Source organism: Neoarius graeffei, chromosome 8 (genome assembly GCF_027579695.1).
Source record: "Neoarius graeffei isolate fNeoGra1 chromosome 8, fNeoGra1.pri, whole genome shotgun sequence".
NCBI lineage: Eukaryota > Metazoa > Chordata > Actinopteri > Siluriformes > Ariidae > Neoarius > Neoarius graeffei.
In genome coordinates, this window is record NC_083576.1 from 9078689 (window position 1) to 9095808 (window position 17120).

The 17120-nt window shown below is 43.1% G+C and overlaps 1 protein-coding gene across 1 annotated transcript in view; it reads left to right on the top strand.

The window, feature by feature from the left end:
• The window catches only part of rufy1 (RUN and FYVE domain containing 1), a 28088-nt gene extending 12102 nt beyond the window's left edge, over window positions 1–15986 (top strand). The window contains exons 7-17 of the mRNA XM_060927253.1: window positions 5456–5591; window positions 5689–5790; window positions 5871–5987; window positions 6078–6245; window positions 11336–11433; window positions 11572–11691; window positions 11834–11963; window positions 14568–14662; window positions 14743–14791; window positions 14993–15070; window positions 15157–15986. Coding sequence (XP_060783236.1) covers window positions 5456–5591; window positions 5689–5790; window positions 5871–5987; window positions 6078–6245; window positions 11336–11433; window positions 11572–11691; window positions 11834–11963; window positions 14568–14662; window positions 14743–14791; window positions 14993–15070; window positions 15157–15297 — 1234 coding nt within the window. The 3' untranslated portion in view covers window positions 15298–15986. The remainder of the gene's footprint in view (window positions 1–5455; window positions 5592–5688; window positions 5791–5870; window positions 5988–6077; window positions 6246–11335; window positions 11434–11571; window positions 11692–11833; window positions 11964–14567; window positions 14663–14742; window positions 14792–14992; window positions 15071–15156) is intronic.
• The last annotated feature ends 1134 nt before the right edge of the window (window positions 15987–17120 follow it).

Genomic DNA, 17120 nt, shown 5'->3' on the forward strand with positions numbered 1-17120 from the left:
ATTTAATTGCATTTAATCTAAACATTAAACGAACCGTAAGTTTAGTTGTGTATTTAAGTTGCCTTTAAGACCAGCCTGTAAATTTAAAGTACCTTTACTGAGCTGCTTTTTATGGCGTATTCACACCTACGTTGTTTGGTCCGGACCAAACGAACCAAATTTCCCTTGGTCCGGACCTTTTGGGTTGGTCTGAATACAAACCACCGAACTCTGGTCCGGACCAAACAAGCGGACCAAGACCGAGCTGCAAGGTCGGACTCGGTCCGGACCAAAGGAACCCTGGTGCGGACCTTTTGGAGGTGTGAAAGCAGACCGGACCTAATCCGACAGTTTTGCTTTTTTGTACCTCAGGAGCTTCCGTCGTTTGTCGAGCATTATGGGAAACAGAGTCTTGACACTCCACCACAAAGTGCAAACACTGTTTCGGTTGTCAAGGGAACCTTACAACAGTCATTCAGTCATTCAGACCAGTGGTAGGCTAGACTACAGAGTACAAAAAATGAGTAGGGGGCAAAAGTGGGCCGAGGAAGAAACGCGTACCCTTGTGGATATATGGGCAGATGTCCACATATCTGAGCTTTTGGAGAGAACACACAAAGATGCCGACGTGTTTGCTGTATTCAGTGAGAAAATGAAGGAGAAGGGGTTCACGCGCTCCCCAGAACAATGTCGACTAAAAGTGAAGAAACTCCGTCAGACCTACATTAAAATCAGGGACATTCTTTCAAAAAGTGGCGGTACTAGCGACGCAAAAAAGAAATTCATCTATTGCGTGAAGAGCCAGAACTGTCACATGATGTGTGCTCATCAGCGCTATCCTCCGTAGCCGCCTTGCCCTTTGTCGTCGTCGTTGATAAATTACTTGTACAACAGCATAGTAATCGCACAATTGTGAAAACAGTAAAAACTGGAAAAAACGTATAGCTTTGATGACATTAAAAAGAATAACAGCACAGAAAGCCTCCATGACTACTTTTGAACTTAACGCTTTGTGCGCGTGTCGTCTCTGACCAATAGCTGAACGACCTCAGGGCGCGTGGCTTTGTTGACAGATTTTGGTCCGCTTACTAAAATGTACAGTGTGAAAGCGAACCGCACCAAAATAAAAAAAACATTTGGTTCGGACCAAAGCAAGTGAACTATCGAACTATCCTGGTCTGAATACACCCTTAAATTCATTACATATACTAGTGGCTTTAAGACTAGTAACTAAGTACACATGGGTCGTTCTTTGGTAATGGAATTCCATTCACAGCAAAATGTGGTCTTTTTTTTTTTTTTTTTTTTTAAAGTTGCAGTACTCAAGATGATGATGGTATTAAATAAAAGTTTCACACTGTATGGGGTCTCTTTTGACCCTAAAAAAGCATAACGATTTTTTCTATCTTTAACTCTGAATGCAAAATCAGAAATTTACGAGGAACGAAAAGTCAGTAACGGAATTACATCAGAAAAAACTGAACTTTCATTTCTTAAAATTCAAACCAAGATTTCTCTGAAGTGACGTTGCTGTAATTGGAGGTTGTGATGAGTTTTTAAATATGGTTTTTAGTCCATTTTGTCTTGGGTTCCACACTTTAGCAAGATCACTGAACCGACAAGTTAAGGCAGTCTTGATCGTTTCATAATTTTGGCCTCTCTGCTGAAGAATTGCCCATCTAAATGTTAAAGGGGAACTGAAGTCATTTTTAAACTTGCTTTATTTCTTAATTAACGTGTTATTCAATTACGTTTTCGGTTTTAGTAACCTTATATCGTGACTCGTATTGGCAACTAGTTGCAATTAAATATTATACTTATCGGCCTATTCGGTTTTTAGCCGTGTTGGATTTAGTTCGTTTGGTCCACGGTAGGCGTCGCTTATCCGCGCGATCTTCACGAGTCTTGTGCGAGACTTCGAAACGTGAAGAAGTGTCAGCCAGGTGTCAGTGCTGCCATTTTGAAAACTGTTTTCCAAACGAAATATTGCACAAAAACGAGTTTGAATGACGATTACTGCAGACTTTTTTCAAACTTTCCTGATTGCTATCAAAACAAACAAAACTTCCGGCTTGATTATGTCAGCATTCGACAGAGGGCGCGCGTGTCTTCTGACAACGTTGGCAGATGTCGGTTGCTTTGATTTCCGCTGTACGTTTTACTTCCATCCTATGATGTCTCGCACAGGTCTCAACGAATCTCATTTACAGCCGTCACTTTGACATACAGTGGTGCTTGAGAGTTTGTGAACCCTTTCGAATTTTTTATATTTCTGCATAAATATGACCTAAAACATCAACCGATTTTCACACAAGTCCTAAAAGTAGATAAAGAGAACCCAGTTAAACAAACGAGACAAAAATATTATACTTGGTCATTTATTTATTGAGGAAAATGATCCAATATTACATATCTGTGAGTGGCAAAAGTATGTGAACCTCTAGGATTAGCAGTTAATTTGAAGGTGAAATTAGAGTCAGGTGTTTTCAATCAATGGGATGACAATCAGGTGTGAGTGGGCACCCTGTTTTATTTAAAGAACAGGGATCTATCAAAGTCTGACCTTCACAACACATGTTTGTGGAAGTGTATCATGGCACGAACAAAGGAGATTTCTGAGGACCTCAGAAAAAGCGTTGTTGATGCTCATCAGGCTGGAAAAGGTTACAAAACCATCTCTAAAGAGTTTGGACTCCACCAATCCACAGTCAGACAGATTGTGTACAAATGGAGGAAATTCAAGACCATTGTTACCCTCCCCAGGAGTGGTCGACCAACAAAGATCACTCCAAGAGCAAGGCATGTAATAGTTGGCGAGGTCACAAAGGACCCCAGGGTAACTTCTAAGCAACTGAAGGCCTCTCTCACATTGGCTAATGTTCATGAGTCCACCATCAGGAGAACACTGAACAACAATGGTGTGCATGGCAGGGTTGCAAGGAGAAAGCCACAGCTCTCCAAAAAGAACATTGCTGCTCATCTGCAGTTTGCTAAAGATCACATGGACAAGCCAGGCTACTGGTTCACACCTAGCCTCCAGTGACCCTAATACCTACAGGATGACTGAGTCAGTGCGTTTGCATGCACATCCAAATCGAGCTACTGTCGGTAATCAAGCTAAGGGTCCCAGCAGGGGTGCCAGAGAAATCCAATCCTACATGCACACAAGGAAATCGAGCTATTGTGTGAGGTACATTGTGCACCTGAGCCACAGGTGGCGCTACACGTCCCATCGTGTTGGTACACTTCCGGTTGTCGTCATGAAGAGCTATTCAAGAGTATAAACAAAGTTATCAGTTCCGTGTTCGTTCGTTCTCCTTGTTCCTCCTGACCTCTTCTGCTGCTCGCTACTACTACTGTCGTCATGCCGACCGAGGCTGTTGTGTTTCCCGCTTGTGGTCTCATCACTCGTCACTTCCGGAAGGGGCAGTGCTGATGTAAGTAGCTCGACTACGTAGCTCGATAGAGTTTACATGCACGAAGTAGCTCGGCTACAATCGCATAATCTAGGTCGCATAGCTCGATTACGAGAAATCCAGTTCGGTTCGATTTCAGCCGAGCTAAGGTGTATCCATGGCATTTAGAACTTCGATTTCAGTCGAGCTACAGCAGAAATTGAATTTTCTCTATGTGCATGTAAACGCACTGACTGACTGACAGGGTCAACGACCCATGTGACCTCAATGACTCCCCTTAGGGTTGCTTTTGGTCCACTGGAGGATAAACACCTGGAACTTCCCACTAATCAGACAGAACTGAAGAAGCCTTTCAGATGAGAGGTGAAACCTCTTCAAGAATTTCAAGCAAGTCCAGCTGCCTTCTTTAGCACCTATGGTTAAATACACTGAAATTTAGCGTTTCATAAGCTTTTAAGATGCTTTTAAGAATATCTTAAAGCTGTTAATTTGTCTAGCGTCTGAGCTAAACTGTTACGTATATTGACTTTATACACGGTGTCAGTGTGGTGATATGAAGCAGTTTTCTCTTTTCTTAGTTTGGAAAGCTATCATAGGCTACATCCACACGACAACGGCAACGAGATGTTATTTAAAAATATATCGCGTCCAAATGGGCAACGATCAGTAAAATATCAGGTCCATATGGCAACGCAACGCTTGCTGAAAACGATGCAATACACATGCCACACCTCTAGGGGCGCTGTAAGACGGTCCCTTCGGAGACACCAGAACAATAGAAGAAGTAAGGACGCATGCGCATAAACTATTATGCGCGAGACTTCATATTAGCCACAAAGTCAGGAAAATCTGTTCGTAAAATTACATTATAACGACCAAATACAATGAAAAGTATTTTTCCAGTCTCACCTGTGAAAGGTAATCCCATGTGATCTCGTTTGGACGGTAAACCTGTTGGTACAGTTAAACGCAGCACATGAATGAGGCATCTTTATTCTCCGCTTTGACCCATCCAATATGGCGGCGAGGATGACGTATGATTCTACGCGGAAGGCGGCGTCTTTAATGGTCCGGAATAAATTGAATGCTACACGTTGATGGATTAATTTGTTGTTCTACGCCCTTTTTGAGGAATGTATTGTAGGACTTAAACCAACATCTGAAGAGGTGAGATCGCTCCTTTTTTTTCCCTATTTTTGCTGGCGGGATTGACTCTGCCCTAAGGGCTATTCTCTCTCTCTCTCTCTCTCTCTCTCTCTCTCTCTCTCTCTCACTTTTGTAAGCACGTTTCATGAACCAAGTTATAGGATTTGTTGACAACTCGCATCGAGTTCGTTACACTTCTACCCGGCGTGAAGCACTGACAGTAATGTGGTTGTGACGTCATCGTAAACAAATCCGTTCTACTCATCCAGACGACTTCGCAACGGCAACGTTGCCAGATCTTTCCACTCTGGAACCCGTTCTCAAAAGATTGCGTTTTGGGGCACCCAAAACGCCGGTGCCATGTGGACGCCAGGCCTAAACGATAAGCAATTGTATCGGATTCACCTGAATCTGTTGCCGTGTGGACAGGGCCTTAGAAGCACATGAACAGCTTTTGTAATCGTTATTTGGGTTGCTCTTACGATGCAAAAAGAGAAGACGTGAATTTCCAAAACACTGGTGGAAAAAATCCAATACGGCAGAAATTAACATGGTGTTTCTCGAATTCTGCATGACCCGAAAGAAGCATTGGAAAATGGAACCATGACGTTGCGTGTCGATGATTATTATTGAAACGTACTGTATGTCCTAATTTGCTCGAGTGAATGAGTGGGGTATGAAGGTAGCTCAGACTGCCCGCTGTCATTTTATTGTTTTATAAAAAAGCATCCAAAGCGATCTATGGGCTGCTAAAGACTCCCATGTGGAAATGGAAGAAGAGGAAAAAGAACCACCACCACCTTTGGTTCTTGGCTCCTGAATAATAATAATGCTCAGTTTTAGCTGATTTCAGGTCTGAGATTGGTATCACACTGATTAAAAAAAAAAAGTCATATTGTCATTTTGCTTGTTAGTGACTCTAAAATGACTGCGATTCTGGACCAGAAGCACTACATAGAAGAACTGAACCGCCACCTGAGCGGCACAGTGACGGACCTTCAATCCAAGATGGACTCGCTGGAGAAAACCAACTCTAAACTCATAGAGGAGGTCAGAGCGCCTGTGTGAAAAGTATATAAAGAATGATTAGGGTTTTTAAAAGCTCTTTTAATTGTGTGTACCTTATATACGCGTGTGTGATGTACAGCTCTCAGCAGCTACAGACCGGATCAATTCCCTGAGGGAGGAGCAGGAGCAGCTCCGGCAGGAGAACGCCACCATCCTCCAGACCAGCCAGAGGAAAGAAGAGGTCAGATTAAGAAACCGAACAATGATTCCAGCAGTGCATTGTGGGTATTATATTGCTCTTTGCACTTCCTGTTTGTCCAGGTGACTCTGCAGGACAGCCAGGTGGAGCTGGAGACCTACAAGCAGACAAGGCAAGGTCTGGATGAAATGTATAACGTGGTGTGGAAGCAGTACAAGGAGGAGAAACGCATTCGGCAGGTCAGAGACACGAAAATCCGACCGGTATACTGTAATTAATAAATCTGAAACCGGTTGCCTTGACTCGGCTGGAATGTGTTGGTCATGCAGGAGCTGCAGAAGGAGCTGGAGCTGCAGGTGGGTCTGAAGCAGGAGATGGAAGTGGCCATGAAGCTGCTAGAGAAGGATATTCATGAGAAACAAGACACGCTGGCGGCTCTGCGCCAACAGCTGGACCAGGTCAAATCTCTCAACCTGCAGATGTTCAATAAAGCACAGGTAATCAAGTTGTTGTGTGTTTTTGTGTTTATATTGAAACTGCAACTGCTAAAGTCATTTTGTCCCAAATTAATTAAACAAACAAAGCAGGAAACAAAATTGTGTATAAAAATTGATTTGGAAAGCATCTTGGCACAAAATGCCTACTACTAAAATTCATTTTTAGATATTTCTATTCGTTTCAAGCTTGAAATTGTCTTACTCTGTTGGAATGTTTTTCTTAATTTGACTAAAACTAGGCTCCATGCACTTTTCTGTCATTTCATAATAAGAAATGTATTCAATCCTTTATTCAAGATATCTTCACACTCCTGTGTCATTTGGAGTGATCATGGAAAATCTGGGCATAGATTTATTATATTTGGTATGAGACCGGTTTCCTTTACTTGGAAAAGGTCACTTTTTTTTTTTCCAGTGGAATAAAAACGTGTTCTATTCATTTGGTTTGATAGCATGCAATATTGTTAGCATATCGCTTATCCTACGTGTATTACGTCTCTCTACCCCAGGGGTGGGGAATTATTCTTTCCATGGGGCCACATGAGAAACAGAAAATTTTGTGGAGGGCCGGACCAAAAGGCTGAGCAAATTCTGCATAATATTAATTGTATTTCTTTATATAAAGCAGTAAATAACTTTTGTTTTTACAAGCTGCTAAGACTGGTAAGAGTATGGGGAAAAAAAACGAGGTTGCCTTACAAAAACTGTCATTTATTCAATCAAATTTCCCAAAACAATGGTTAACAAAATGTGAACGTTTGTACCTTTTTTTTTTTTTTTTTTTTTTTGTCACCTTCACCCCAAAACACAATAAAGACATCACAATATTGTCTTTCTGCTCCAAATATCAAGCAAGATGCATTATATTATAATAATGATGCCGTGTCGATTCGGTGTAGGAATCAGATCTACAGATCGGCTCGGGCTCCGGCGCCTGCTGGTGACGTCACACTGTGTGATTGGCTGGACCGTTTGAAGGATGACGTGCAAGTTTGTGGTTGGTCTGGATAAATTTCGGAAGTAGTTATCGCGAGATTAGGTTTCGTGGGATTTCATGTCATGTTCGTGTCGCGCGCATTGCGTTTTTGTTGAACACAACTTCAAAACAAAAGCAATGCACATTCATTCCATGCATGAGGTAAAATTAGAAAATACGTTTATTTTGTAACTTTAAGGCTACGTTCACACTGCAGGCTGAAGTGACTCAAATCTGATCTTTTCGCCCATATGTGACCTGTATCCGATCTTTTATTGACAATATGAACGACACAGATCCGATTTTTTTCAAATCCGACCCAGGCCGTTTGGATATGTGGTCCTAATTCCGATTCCTATCCGCTCTTTTCATATGCGACTTCAGTCTGAACCGCCAGGTCGCATTCATCCGACTTACACGTCATCAACAAGCCACAAACGTCACTATTCTGCGCTGAAGTAGGCAGCGGGTCTCTCAAAAAAAGTTACAACAACATGGCGCATAATCACGGGCGCAGATAGAGGGTGGGACTCGTCCCACACAGATTTAAATTCACCTCGCTCAGTCCCCCCCACTTATAGGGAGGAAAAAACGTCTATGCTGTCTTTCTTTGCATGAGGCAAACCTCACGGAAAAATCAAAAGACTAATTACCATTCGGTTTATTGAGGTGCACAGCAGTACATACATAGTTGCAACAATTCACATAAAACAAAACAAAGACTGATATTCGGTTGGTTGAGCTGCGCAGACTGCACAGGTTGCGAGCTCGAGCTTGGTTGCTATGGTAACCCACAACAAGTTTGACAGGCATATCGGGGTTGGGGTTGGTTTGCTGGCAGCTTTGTCCCCCCCAGTTTTTTGTCCCCCCCAGTTCAAAAAACGTATCTGCGCCCCTGCGCATGACATCAATGCGAGGGACGCTTCGGGCTGTGAAGGTTCTGAATCTTCTCAATGGAAGGACGCAGAGGTTAGGGAGCTGATTTCCATTTGGGGGGATGCAGCTATTCAAGCTAGATCGGATGGGTCATACCGCAACCGGGCGGTTTTACTTCCGTAAACACTGGCCGTGCTCACTGCGTGTGACGTCGTCGTATCCTGCAATGCGCATGCGGAACACTTTTAGGTCGCTTTTCGTTCATGCTGAGGATCACATACAAGTCGCATATATTTGTTAATGTGAACGACCTCACAAAAAAAATCGGATTTCACAAAAAAATCGGAATTGAGCATTAAGCCTTGCAGTGTGAACGTAGCGCAAGTTAACCTTACGCGGGCCGGTCAGAATGAACCAAAGGACCGGATGCGGCCTGCAGGCCGTAAAATGCCCAGGTCTGCTCTACCCAGTGGAGAACGAGCGTTGAATATGGTTTACGATATTGCATGGTTGTCAAGACAACATGACGTCGCATGTCGGCGCTGATGCGAATATCCAATGAGAGAGTTTTCTGCTGCGTGTGTGCACAGCCATTTCTTTGCTCACCGAGAAAGACGCGCTGAACACCCAAAAGGCTCCCAAAACTTCATTAGATATTCTTCATGCATATTTACAAGCACTGGTGAACTGTTACTATTAGTGCTGGGACTTGAGCTCAGCCAAAAGTTTACCAGACACCAAAAAAGCAACAGGGTAAAGGATTAGCAGCAGGCTGTCGATGTTGATTTTAAAAGTAACGAAATGAATTACACAGGGAAATGAATACTTAAGTCTGAGTGAAAAATACTGTCGCAAGTGTGCAGCATGGAAAAAGATTCTGGAGACAAAAGTCTTAGTTTCTTGGTCGTTAGCCTGTGCTGCTTGCTCTTGGTAGATAGCACTGGCTTGACCGCTTTATTAGTATCTGCTAACACTACTGATGAGCGCTACACCAGCTGGAAGGTGCCTTCACTGCTGCGCTGACAGCACCAACTCATGGTTAAACTCGCAATGGCCTTCAAGAAGGTCTAGGGTGATAAATTTTTGGTCCCTCCCACTATAAATCAAAATCTGATTGGTTAATTCATCCGTCACTTCCGACATAAACGTACACTGCCATGGCTGCCTGTCCCAGCAGTGAAGTCCTAACCAATGAGTGAGCAGCTCTAAACTCTTCTCAGCCTAGAAACAAACAAAAAAAATGTTATTGGATAACTTGAGTTTATGGTTTTCAGGACAGTAACTTTCATTTCTGAAGTAAATTTGATAGAAAATGAGGCCAAATTAGAAGAGAATAATTATAATGAAATATTAAATATATTTGTATAGCTGATATGTTTGGGCTTCTCTGAAGACCTTAGAAAGCCCTGACGGTTCCACGGTTCTGTTTACAAGAGAAAAACATACCAATTGACATCGAAAAACTGTGTGTATGTATAATAATAGCATTGGTTGGCGTTGAGTGGTATATCAGATATATTCCATTCAGCTACTCGTCTTCGACTCGTTCAATATCACGCTAGCTGAATGGAATATATCTGATATACCACTCAACGCCAGCCAATAGCTGAACTGCCTCTACGTAGCTCAAAATAATAATACTAATATACAGTTGTGCTCATAAGTTTACATACCCTGGCAGAATTTTTGCTTTCTTGGCCTTTTTCAGAGAATATGAATGATAACAAAAACTTTTTCCCCCACTCATGGTTAGTGGTTGGGTGAAGCCATTTATTGATAAACAGCTGTTTTCTATTTTTAAATCATAATGACAACAAAAAAACATCCAAATGACCCTGATCAAAAGTTTACATACCCCAGTTCTTAATACCGTGTATTGCCCCCTCTAACATCAATGACAGCCTGAAGTCTTTTGTGGTCGTTGTGGATGAGGCTCTTTATTTTCTCAGATGGTAAAGCTGCCCATTCTTCTTGGCAAAAAGCCTCCAGTTCCTGTAAATTCCTGGGCTGTCTTGCATGAACTGTGCGCTTGAGATCTCCCCAGAGTGTCTCAATGATATTGAGGTCAGGAGACTGAGATGGCCACTCCAGAACCTTCACTTTGTTCTGCTGTAGCCAATGACAGGTCGACTTGGCCTTGTGTTTTGGATCGTTGTCATGTTGGAACGTCCAAGTACGTCCCATGCGCAGCTTCCGGGCTGATGAGTGCAAATTTGCCTCCAGTATTTGCTGATGACGTGCTGCATTCATCTTTCCTTCAACTTTGACCAAGTTTCCTGTGCCTTTGGAGCTCACACATCCCCAAAACATCAGCGATCCACCTCCGTGCTTTACAGTAGGAATGGTGTTCCTTTCATCATAGGCCTTGTTGACACCTCTCCAAATGTAACGTTTATGGTTGTGGCCAAAAAGTTCAATTTTCGTCTCATGACTCCAAATTACCTTGTTCCAGAAGTTTTGAGGCTTGTCTCTGTGCTGTTTGGCGTAAATTTTTGTTGGTCTACCTGACCGTGGTTTGGTTTTAACAGAGCCCCTGATTTTCCATTTGTTAATCACAGTTTGAACACTGCTGACTGGCATTATCAATTCCGTGGATATCTTTTTGTATCCCTTTCCTGTTTTACACAGTTCAACTACCTTTTCCCGTAGATCCGTAGACAATTCTTTTGCTTTCCCCATGACTCGGAATCCAGAAACGTCAGTGGCTGGATGAAAGATGCAAGAGTCTGTCTGGATCCCAGAAACTCACTCAGCTTTTATGTGCACACACTGATTACAAGCAAACAGATCACAGGTGAGGACATTACCTTTAGTAGCCATTCAAACCCATTTGTGTCAACTTCTGCGCATGTTATCAGGCCAAAATCACCAGGGTATGTGAACTTTTGATCAGGGTCATTTGGGTAGTTTCTGTTGTCATTATGATTTTAAAAAGAGAAAACACAGTCGTTTGACAATAAATGGTTTCACCCAACCACTAAGCATGAGTGGAAAAGTTGTTTTTGTGTTATCATTCATATTCTCTGAAAAATGGTCAAAGAATCATAGATTCTGCCAGGGTATGTAAACTTATGAGCACAACTGTATAATAAATCATGACGTTGGTGAGACACTTCGGAGTCGTCTGGAGAACTCAGTATAAAGTATTGAAAGCTAGCCTGTCTATTTTAAAGCAGTGCATACTATGTATATTCGTGTTCATGCTGGTGTTCTGTGTCTCCCCTGCTGGTTGCTGAAGGACACGAACAGCGTGGTGCTGAGGAAAGAAGAAGAGGCTGTGAGACTGGAGGAGAAGATGAAAAAGATGGAAACGGCGATGAAAGAGCTGGAACTGAGGTAGAGTCGCTTTCACCCTCTGAACTGATCCGTTTGAGTAAATTAGCGAGGATTTGATGGTCAGTGCCGTATTAGAGTGCTCAGTATTTCAGCACGTACTTTTTTTTTTTTTTAAATGGCTGTTTTCGGATGCTGCAGGTTACAGAACTCTGAGAACGGAAGGAAGAGCACGGAGGAGAGTCAGAAGGAGCTGTGCTCCGAAATGAAAGGGAGAGTGGACGGGCTGCACAAACGGCTCGGCGACCTCGACGCGCTGAGGTACCACACGCAGCTTTATATTTAAAGGCGTAGTGACTCGATAACCAGTTGTTCCATGAGTTTCACATTTTTGAAAATTATATCTTAATTTAAAACGTCATTTTAAAAGGCTAGCTTTGATGTGCATTTGAATGCTGTTCAGGGCAGGGCTGGAGGCGGAGCTAAGCAGGGAGAAGGAGCAGAGGCAGAGTCTGCAGAGAGATCTGCAGCGTGAGCAGGACGACAGCGCCGAACTGCGCACGCAGCTGCAACAGCTGCAAGGCCTTCAGATGGTCAGAAAAACACGTGAAACTCATCACATAATGCAAAATAAAAAAAAATTTTATTTCCCTTGGTGTTGAAATTTTACATCCACTTTGGAGTGATATTGCACCAGGACTCATCATACATTTGCTGAATATTTTTCCTAGAACATCATGTCCCCAAGTGTTTAATTCCTTCAAATTAAAGGTCATGGGTCAGAGGCGAAATGTAGAATATCAACTTTATTGTCTAGAAGAGCGACCCAAAAAGCGAATTCAACCTTCCTGGTGTCTAATTTGCACCTTAAAATATACTGGTTTGCGCAATTTCTGAAGGTTTGTTTACTTCTCACTTATGCGCACTTTCACCCCCAGGGGCCCGTCGTCGTGACGTCATTTAAGCCAAACAGACCGGGAGCAGCTCTGTGTTTACCTGCGAACTGAGCACACGTGTACGGACTTTGGTCGTGAGAGGTTGTGTAAAATGTCTGAAAGCGAAAGTGATTTTGAAGTAGGAACTCTCCAAATTGAATATCCAGAGGTGAAACCGTATATGTATGACCCTATGGCCGTTGCGACACAATCGGTGAATGTGGCTCACTGGTTTGACCGTGCGGCCTCGGAATCGGACAGCGACTCGGACGACTGTGATCGCGGTGACCCCGGACCTCAACAAGACTCGCGCCCAAACGATTTATCCTGGTAGTTATGATAAATTCCTACTTTCGTCGTAATACTAAATAAGAGCCCTTTTGAAGAATAATTAAACCGCCTCCCTAGTGGATATAGGGAACGATTACTGGACAGTGCGCCGGTGGGCCACGTTAGCCTGCCATCCGCGGCATTATACTATTTATAGCCGACTCTAAGCGAGGAAATATCCCTTTGTCTCATTTCCACAATGATTGTACAGGATCCCTCAGGATTCTTGACTTGTCAATTGCAAGCAAAAGTAAAAATGTTTCCCTCCAATCTTCTCCTTTTTGCTTGAGCATTGCTGCTCCGTTTCTTCTTTGACTGCTTGATTTTGTTTCACGCGCACAATCCACTCTCTCCGCCTCGTCTCCTCTCTCGGAAAAAGTTAAAAACTTCTTCCTGAACCGGTCCCATCGTTACAGTTCACTACACAACAATAAGGGCCTCTGCATGCTCTTGCAACAAGGCTTTCGCAGATAGCTTTTCGCAGACAGTTGTAATTTATCGTTGAGTAATAGGCGTGCGCGATGTTATTCACCGCCACAACGCAAGGGGGCGCGAAGTCGCGAAATCGCTAGGAGTAGTTGGTGGGTGTGGTTAGTGGAGTGTTTATCCTCCGGTTACTTATAATGACTAGAACTGGAGTCGTATAGATGTACGTACTTCCTCAATCAACCGCTCTTCGTGCTGCTCCATCTTCGCTCGTGTTTTTAAAAATGGCAGTTGTAAAAACAAAACAAACTGGGAAAGTGCGGAAGTGCATGTACAGCGGATGTAGAGTGGACCAATCAGAGCCCTCTTGTCTGCGAGGCTTCTGCGGTGGTCACAATTTTTGGGAGGTGCGCGCAGAGCGTCTGCGAAGGGGGGGGCTACGCAGACGCCATCTGCGAGGACTGCGTTGTCAGCATAAATTGGCCTTAAAGGAACAGTCCACCGTATTTCCATAATGAAATATGCTCTTATCTGAATTGAGACGAGCTGCTCCGTACCTGTCCGAGCTTTGCGCGACCTCCCAGTCAGTCAGACGCGCTGTCACTCCTGTTAGCAATGTAGCTAGGCTCAGCATGGCCAATGGTATTTTTTTGGGGCTGTAGTTAGATGCGACCAAACTCTTCCGCGTTTTTCCTGTTTACATAGGTTTATATGACCAGTGACATGAAACAAGTTCAGTTACACAAATTGAAACGTAGCGATTTTCTATGCTATGGAAAGTCCGCACTATAATGACAGGCGTACTAACACCTTCTGCGCGCTTCGACAGCGCATTGATACAGAGCTCAGATATCAATGCGCTGCCGAAGCGCGCAGAAGGTGTTAGTACGCCTGTCATTATAGTGCGGACTTTCCATAGCATAGAAAATCGCTACGTTTCAATTTGTGTAACTGAACTTGTTTCATGTCACTGGTCATATAAACCTATGTAAACAGGAAAAACGCGGAAGAGTTTGGTCGCATCTAACTACAGCCCCAAAAAATACCATTGGCCATGCTGAGCCTAGCTACATTGCTAACAGGAGTGACAGCGCGTCTGACTGACTGGGAGGTCGCGCAAAGCTCGGACAGGTACGGAGCAGCTCGTCTCAATTCAGATAAGAGCATATTTCATTATGGAAACACGGTGGACTGTTCCTTTAAGGCATGATTTTTTCTTTGGAAATTCCTGAACGCACGTCTGCACTCAAGCCGAACGGCAACGTAAGTAAACGGACTAAACTCAAGCGGTTTGTTTGTCTTAAATGACGTCACGCGCCGAGTGGTCATGGAAATCGCCGAACAGAAATTCGCCGTGATCCGTGCTAACTTAAATTACTTATTAAAAATACTTCTTGGAACCAGAAGAAAATTACAGAGGGTTTAACATATAAAGTTTCAAACGTGCATAAAATTAAAACCGTTGCCTGTGACCTTTTAAGCTCTAAATGAAATGGCTCGTCACAGGAAATGCTGGACCTGCGGCAGGAGAAGAAACAGCTGCAGCAGCTGTGTGAGGAGCAGGAGCAGGCGCTGCAGGAGATGGGCCTTCACCTCAGCCAGTAAGACGAGATAAATAAGGCTCGTTAGTTCATATGGTCCTTCATCTTGCATCACGTACACGCTGCTCTTTTTCCTTCAGGTCCAAACTGAAGATGGAGGACTTTAAAGAAGTTAATAAAGCATTAAAAGTAAGCAGCTGCTTTTTTAAAGAGTTTCAGGACCGTTCTATCCATTTCAGAGAAGTGATTGGGTTGTTACGTTTTAATGATGTGATTTTTAGTACAGCAGATACGAATCCGTTTTTGTAGCCAGAACTACTTTCAAAGCAGCGATGTGTAGATGTAGCTTGAGGTTAACCAACGTATCTTCCTGTTCACGTCCTCGTTTAGGGTCAGGCTTGGCTGAAAGACGACGAAGCCACGCAGTGTAAGCAGTGCCGGAAGGAATTCTCCATCTCTCGCAGAAAAGTGAGCTTCACTATCAGAGTCGGATGAGAATCCAGAGTCCGTTTTGTTGTCACGTAGCTAACGCCACCCTTCTGTCGTCCTTTCAGCACCACTGTAGGAACTGCGGAGACATTTACTGCAGCAGCTGTTCCAGTAACGAGCTGGCGCTGCCGTCCTACCCCAGACCAGTGCGCGTCTGCGACGTCTGTCACTCCCTCCTGCTCCAGAGAAGCTCCAGCGGCTCCTGACGCTCCTCGTCGTCTCAAGATCCACGGGCTGACCTGTCTGAGCTGCGTTAGATGAATATACGGTGCATGTGTGTGTATGTATATGCATTGCTGATTCGAAGGGGCTTCTGTTTATCAGAAACCTTTTAGCCAGCATGTGATACAGTAATCGAAGAATTATATGCAAAGTAATTTTGTAATTTCTTCTACAGGGAGAATGTGATTAATTTTTTAAGAGGACTACTACAGTAAACTAATACCTAATGATACTAATGAACAATTTATATTTTTCTCTCTTGCTGATAATCTCCATTTTAGGGAGAAAAACACCTTTCAATAATCTTTTGAATCAGTTGTCCTTTTCTAAATGTGATTTAAGAATAGAGATTTTCTTTAAACTGTTGTAAGATCAACCACTGCCTGCCGTGTGCAAATAAATAAAATAAGCAGTTTCTGAGTGGATTTAAACAGAAGCAAACGAACATGATGCATTGTTGAAGTTTAATACCCTGTGCACACTAGGGATTTTGTACCGATACGAAACTTTCGTGCCACAACACCTGTCCACACTAGCAACTATACCGGTACTGTAGCGCTTCGCTGTAGTGTGGACAGATGAAGCGGTTCTGTATCAATACAAATATAATGCGCATGCACAAAGTCACACACCTCAATCGATGTCTTCGCTGAATAAAATAGTGAAGAACGGAGATTCGTTTGTTTCTTTCTCAACTGCCTCGCGCGTTTTATACGATTCGACTGAATAAATGACCACCAGAAATACAGACTGTACATTGACAACAAAAAGCACACACACATTGTTTCATCCGTACGGAAGCCGAGAGAGGCCCTTCATATAATCCTTTTTTTTTTTATTCACCTTGTTATCCTGTAGGGCTGTAACGATACACCCAACTCACGATTCGAATCGCGATTTTTGACCCACAATTCGATACGTCCACGATTTTTTTTTAAAGTAGTAAATTTGACTTATTAACATTTACTTACTTACTTTAACTATTTAATAATAAATAATTCAGACCACTGCAGAGAATGAGTAATATGTATGCAAAAATGAACAAATGTATATCCAAAGATTGTTTTATTTCTCAAAATAATACTGTTGAGCCGGAAGCTCTGTTTTTTTCGGTTCTGAAAAAGTCATTTTTCTAAATCGTGTAAATCCGTTAAGATTTTTTTTTGGGGGGGTGGCTCGCTCACTGTCTCACTCTCATAGGGCCGATGATTTTCTGTGATCGCGGAAAACAGATGGAAATTACGGAATTTTTATGGTGAAACATTGCTCGCGTGTCAAAATGTAACTGCCGCAGAAGGCTTCCGCCCAAGCAGACATGCCTTCAGTGTTGCCAGATATTGCTAACGTTTTCCACCCCAAAATATGTTCAAAACCAGCCAAAAAGCACCTAAACCCGCCCAATCTGGCAACACTGCATGCCTTTCCGGTCAAGTGATTGTGATTGGCTTGTGGCACACCTAGCCAGCCAATGAGCTGCTTGTTTACAGATTCGCTCCCCGCGTCGCCACCAGAATGGCGACCGCTTAAAAGAAATGAATGCTCTGCCAGTGGCGAGTGTGGACGTTGCGTGACTCGCAGAAGATTGTCGCAGGTCGGCGAAAAAACGACTTACTAATAGATATTTTTAAAAAAAAGTAATTTAAGTTTAAAATGTAATTTAAATAAAAAGTTAAGTATTCATAAATTGAAGTTTGGAAGCGCCTCTGTTTTTGGGCTGAGGAGAAGTTTGAAAGGGTGTACCGCGATTCTGCCTTCTTGTATCGCGATACGGATCATGGCTCTGCATATCGCGATTTCGATACTCATA